General features: G+C 37.7%; 2 protein-coding genes across 2 annotated transcripts in view; both read right to left on the reverse strand.

Annotated features, from left to right (window-relative positions):
- Positions 1-3,554: 3,554 nt before the first annotated feature.
- Positions 3,555-4,646, reverse strand: LOC132187324 (probable glutathione S-transferase). Its single transcript, XM_059601604.1, has 2 exons — positions 4,310-4,646; positions 3,555-4,097 (listed from the first exon to the last, which is right to left on the reverse strand). The coding sequence occupies exons 1-2, from the start codon at positions 4,619-4,621 to the stop codon at positions 3,732-3,734; spliced, it is 678 nt and encodes a 225-aa protein (XP_059457587.1). The 5' UTR covers positions 4,622-4,646; the 3' UTR covers positions 3,555-3,731.
- A 179-nt stretch (positions 4,647-4,825) lies between these two features.
- The window catches only part of LOC132186645 (glutathione transferase GST 23-like), a 2,909-nt gene continuing 1,907 nt past the window's right edge, over positions 4,826-5,827 (reverse strand). The window contains exon 3 of the mRNA XM_059600630.1: positions 4,826-4,843. Coding sequence (XP_059456613.1) covers positions 4,826-4,843 — 18 coding nt within the window. The remainder of the gene's footprint in view (positions 4,844-5,827) is intronic.

Raw genomic sequence — 5,827 nt, forward strand, 5'->3', positions numbered from 1 at the left:
GGATGGTTTTCCGGCTTGTTTTTATCAAGAACAATGGGCTGTGGTGGGCACTAAGGTATGTTCAATAGTCAAAAAAATTTTCCAGTCTGGCTATATTGAACCTATGGTTAATGCTACACATATTGTGCTTGTTCCAAAAAAAAATATGCCTTCTAAAGTTACGAAGTTTCGACCAATTAGCTTATGCAATGTGCTGTACAAAATTATTTCAAAGGTTTTAGCGAACCGGTTGAAGGTGGTTTTACCTTTAATTATTTCGAGAAACCAATCTGCTTTTATCCCGGGTAGACTTATATCAGATAATGTTTTAGCAGCATACGAAACTCTTCATACTCTGCATTCTAGGATGTGGGGAAAAGAGGGTTATATGGCATTGAAGCTTGATATGAGTAAAGCCTACGACTGGGTGGAGTGGGTTTTTCTTGAGAAGGTGATGCAAAAATTGGGATTTGCTAATAAATGGGTAGAGTTGATTATGAAGTGTGTCACAAGTGTCAGTTATTCTATTATTGTGAATGGAACACCTACTGGAAATTTTCAGCCTGCAAGGGGAATTCGACAAGGCGATCCTATTTATCCGTATCTTTTCATATTGTGTGCAAAGGTGTTAAGTGCCCAATTTCAACAGGCGGAGATACAAGGTCTATTAAGGGGAGTTCCTACCTCCTTTAAGGGGATGAGACTCAACCACTTGTTCTTTGCGGACGACAGCTTGATATTTTGTAAGGTCAACAGAAATGAGTGGCATAATCTGGTTGAGGTATTGGGTATTTATGAAAAAGCATCTGGTCAGAGATTAAACAAAGACAAAACAGCTATCTTCTTCAGTAGAAATACTCCTCAGGTGGATCGGGATTGGATTCTACATGTGTCAGGGGTTCCAGTTACACAACGATATGACACATATCTCGGGCTTCCGGCATTGGTGGGAAAGTCTCGCATTAGGGAGTTTCATGGCATAATAGATCGAGTGAAGAAGAGAGTCACTGATTGGAAGGTAAAATTCTTATCGAAGGCCGGAAAGGAAATACTACTGAAGGCGGTGGTCCAAGCTATTCCTACATATAGCATGAGTATCTTTCTCCTCCCAAAAGAGATTTGTAAGGAGATAAATAAGATGATGCAAAGGTTTTGGTGGGGACATAAGAAGAATGAGAGGAAGATCCACTGGATGAGCTGGGAAAAAATGGGGCTAGCTAAATCAAGAGGAGGAATGGGGTTTAGAGATCTCACTTGTTTCAATAAAGCCCTCCTTGCAAAACAGTGTTGGAGACTGCTGAAAAATCCGAACAGTTTGGCTGCCAGTATCATTAAGGATAAATATTATCACCGGGGGTCATTTTTGGAAGCTAAACTAGGTGGTAGGCCTTCTTATGCTTGGAGGAGTCTTCTGTCAGCAAAGGATCTGTTACAAGCTGGTTTAATATGGAGAATTGGTGATGGGAAGGAGGTGTCTGTATGGAGGGATAAGTGGATCCCATGCCCAAGTTCGTTCAAAGTCCAATCCCAATGCTGTATATTACCAGAAGATGCTAAGGTAAGAATTTTAATAGATTCTAACTTAGGTACATGGGACTTGGGACTTATTAATAGAGTGTTTGAGAAGGAGGAAGCAGCAATTATCAGTGGTCTACCTCTTAGTCGTTATCAAAGACAAGACAAATTAATTTGGCAAGCAACAACAACAGGGGAATTTATTGTGAAGTCTGCCTACCACTTGGAGAAGGGGAGACAACTTTCAGTGAAGGGGGAGAGTTCGAATATGTCTGGGTGTGGTTCTGTTTGGAAGATAATCTGGAGTTTAGGGATACCAAACAATGCAAAAGTTTTCTTGTGGCAGGCATGTAATGAGATTCTTCCTACAAAGGCAAATCTGAAAAAAAAAAACGAGGTGTCCTTTTGGAAAATGTGTGTGAGTTTTGCAAACAAGAGGTGGAAACTGCGACTCATGCTTTATGGGACTGTCCAGCTGCGCAGGATGTATGGGGTGCTGGGGATAGGAAAATACAAAAGAGCCGGTGTGTGGGGGATAATTTTATGGCTGTGATGGAATACTTAATGGAAAGGTGTGAAGAAGAGAATCTGGAGGTGTTTGCTTTAATAGCAAAGGGTATATGGCAAAGGAGGAATGATGTGCTATATGGGAAGGAGTTTTCACACCCAAATAAAATTGTTTATGCAACTGGAGATTTACTCCAACAGTATCAACTGGCAAATAAGAAGTCTCAATCTGATGAGGTGATATGTGAAGTATCTAGGCAATGGTGGAGACCACCAATGTTGGGAGTTTACAAGGTGAATTGGGATGCAGGGATTAATCCTAGACTACCATGTATGGGAGTTGGTGTGGTTATCAGGGATCATTTAGGACAGGTGTGTGCAGCGCAAAGCAAAAGTATTAAAGGGGCCTTTGAACCTACTACAGCAGAAGCTATTGCGGCCTGTCATGCAGTGGATTTATGTAAAGATCTTGGGCTACCTTCAGTGGAGTTGGAGGGTGACTCAATGATAATTGTTAAGGCCATTACAAGTTTGGAGTTGAATGGAGCGAGTTATGGGCATATAGTGGAAGATATAAAAGAAGTTCTGAGAACTTTGAGGACTTGGACTATCCACCATGTTCCAAGAGAAGCAAACCGTGCAGCTCATGGGCTTGCAAAAGCTGCTACCAAAAAGGAGGAAGATAAAATCTGGTTTGAGGAAGTCCCAGATAGTATTTCTAATGTAATTACTTTAGAGCTTAGTGCTCTATGTTTGTAGAGCTCCGGCTCTGTCAATTTATTGACATGTTCCATTTTAATGAAGATGAATTTGTTGGTTCAAAAACAAAGTAGTGTCAAATGAAAAATTAAACATTTTTTTTTCTTTCCGCTTGTTTTAAAAGTTGGGGTATTACAAATATGGTACTTTTTTAGGGGAGGTTCACTTTGTTGATGTGGCAATATTTAGATGAGGTGGCATATATGTTACGGTCTAACGATGACGTGCCCAATCCAACATGGCATTTGGCCACGTGTCAAAGATAAGCCATCATCCGGGACATATGTCGATTGTCTATTGGTGATAACATGGGCACACTGGTTATCCTCATCAACAACAATTGCGCTTCCACATGCAGGCAAAACTTGGAACTGTAAAAGCATCCGGTAGCATTCCCACCATTCTAGACCTGGAATAAATTTCCAGAACCTCCTACCAATACCCGTTTGAACTATACCCAGAAATCAGACTATTCCACTTCCACGACACAAGATCCCTGTTAGGCATTTCCTCGAACACGTTTCGCGCTTTGACTAAATCACCGAACCTAGCGTATATATCTACTAATGCATTCGCAATATACTTATCCGACCCCAAATTAACCCATTTCCAGAACATGCTCGTGAATTTGCTTACTCATCTGTATAGGGTGGTGAGATGCATTGAATCACTACTAGTGCATCATATCTCAATTATTAGAGATCAGATTGGTGTGGTGTGGTAGGATTCTATTTGATTTAATCAGAAAAAAAAAAATATATTTCATGGTCGGACTTGTTTCCTTAAGGTCAGAATAAACCATGACAATAAACCCTTTATTCGCAAACATGTTTCAACTAACAAGTAAACAATACTTGTAAAGCACATTAGGGAAAAAAAAAAAATACACACACATGTAAAGCAACTACAACATTTCAATTGCTCTGCTATCATTTGAAGTTGGAGATCAAGAGAAGGCCTTGCAAGCCATCTCATTTCTCTGCGGCCTCTTTTGGAATGAAGGATCCAAGAAGAGCTTGGTATTTGGTGATCAGTTTGTCTCGAGGTGGCCAGCTTTCCTTGATTATTGGATCATCCATGAAGTTCTGAATCCATGCTAATAACAATGGATACTTTTCATGATCTATCAATGTCAAGCCCTGTATCTCCTCAAATACACTAACCAAATTAGCAACCCAACCAAATGCAAGATCTAAAAATCCAATTTTCTCTCCGCTGAAAAACTTTTTCCCTCTCAGCTCTTCTTCCAGATATTTCAAGTTCCCATGGGCTGTGACGATTGCTTCCTCTCGCTCCTTCCCTTGCTTGATAAAAACACCGAATACGGAAGGCAAAACCTACAGCAACACACAACATATCCTCACATTAAAAAGTATCAACTCCTTGGCTGGAAGAGTAATTAGTGTCAAATTTTTGAAAATTAACAAATTTGGGTTTATAGGTGAACATAATACAGAGTAGTTCATAGTTATCAGGAAAACAGGATCAAGATCTCTAAAATTTGCTGAGAAAAAAAAAATTGCTGCTATATAAAGAGTGGTTACTTTACCTGATCATCTCCAAATCTTGCCCAGAAGCGTGCGGTGGCTCGTTCATAAGGATCTTCAGGAAATAAAGGAGTCTGCTTCCAGGTCTCCTCAATATATTCAAGAATTACAAGCGACTCTGCTAATGGTTTTCCATTATGCACAAGCACCGGAACCTTCTTATGGATAGGATTATAGTGCAGAAGCAAAGAGCTCTTCTCGGAGAGATCTTCGTATATGTTCTCGTAAGGTACGCCCTTGAATTGGAGCGCCCAAACGACCCTGAAAGCAAACGGACTTGACCATGTCCTAAACACCTTCACTTCTTCTGCCATGGTGAGTTGATTTGTCAACTATGGTTGCCCAGGTCTTTATAAAGGAATTTGGATAATATCCCCATATTTTCCTCTATTTGTACGAGGGGTACAAGTGGAAGGACATTATGTAATTTTCAGTTTGAGAAAACATTACAAATTAAGTGTTAAATTGATAAAAATACGTCTACATTTTCCTATTTATTAGAAGGAAAAAATGCAAAATTAGTCGATGCTATTTACCTGATTTGCAATTAGCTTACAATATGCCAAAAATAAAATTTATCATGTACAGTCAAATTATGTTAGTTGATTTAACAAATTCTGTTAGTGTAACACATTATAACTAATAAAATTATGATACGTGTTTATTTAAGTCAGTGTCACACTTTCAAAATCTAAGGACAAAATTTAAGTGTACCTAGGGTTTGTAAGTAAGAGATAGTGTTAGGCTTAGGGTCAGGACTCAAAAATGGGATATGATAAGGGGAAACGCAAAATTTTCTCGAAGTGCAAGGAATGGTTTAGAAAAACAATTAGAATTCTATATTAATATTTTATCAGAGGCGCGTTGTTATCCTTTAATCTAAGCTCTGATGAAATTATTCAAAAAATATGTGTTTCTCACATGTTAAAAGAATTTGGCAATTGATTAGACTGGTTTGTAAAAATTAACTACAAATTTCAGTGTATTTCAATTGGCTGATTGCCATTTTTTAATTATCACATCTTTTATAAAATTTTTAAAAAATAGGAAAAAAACTTTTTTTTTTTTTTTTTTTTTTTAAAGAAAGCCACTTACAAACGGCCATTTTTTTAAAAAAAAAAACCTACGAAGTTTAAAGGATGATAAAGTAATACATCAAACTATTAAATTGTGCCAAAAATGTCACTTTATTATTATATTACTATAATACCCTTATTCTGTAAAAAAAACTAAACTAAACAATTTTTTAAACAAAGATAAAAAAAACCCCAACAGGTGGATAAATACTAAAAAAAAAAAAAGGGGGCGGGATAAATAAAAAATTAGTCGATGTAGTTGGCTTAAATTACAAATCGCTCATATGATATAAAAAATAGGAATAAAAGTAAAATCAAACCATATGGTTGGCCTAAATTACAAATCGCTCCATGTCACATGAAAGTGAACTCAGAGGTCTCTCGAATATGCCAAAAAAATAATTTAGTCCCTAAAAACAAATTCTATTAAAACATTTGATGAAT

The sequence above is a fragment of the Corylus avellana genome, chromosome ca7 (genome assembly GCF_901000735.1).
Source record: "Corylus avellana chromosome ca7, CavTom2PMs-1.0".
Classification (NCBI taxonomy): Eukaryota; Viridiplantae; Streptophyta; class Magnoliopsida; order Fagales; family Betulaceae; genus Corylus; species Corylus avellana.

What these genes read in the sequence shown, in the direction of transcription:
- LOC132187324 (XM_059601604.1), bottom strand. Translation starts at nt 4,621, where the DNA reads ATGGCAGAAGAAGTGAAGGTGTTTAGGACATGGTCAAGTCCGTTTGCT. An exon ending in CAAGATTTGGAGATGATCAG is followed by an intron (nt 4,098 to 4,309) that starts GTAAAGTAACCA and finishes GTGTTGCTGTAG; the next exon opens with GTTTTGCCTTCCGTATTCGG.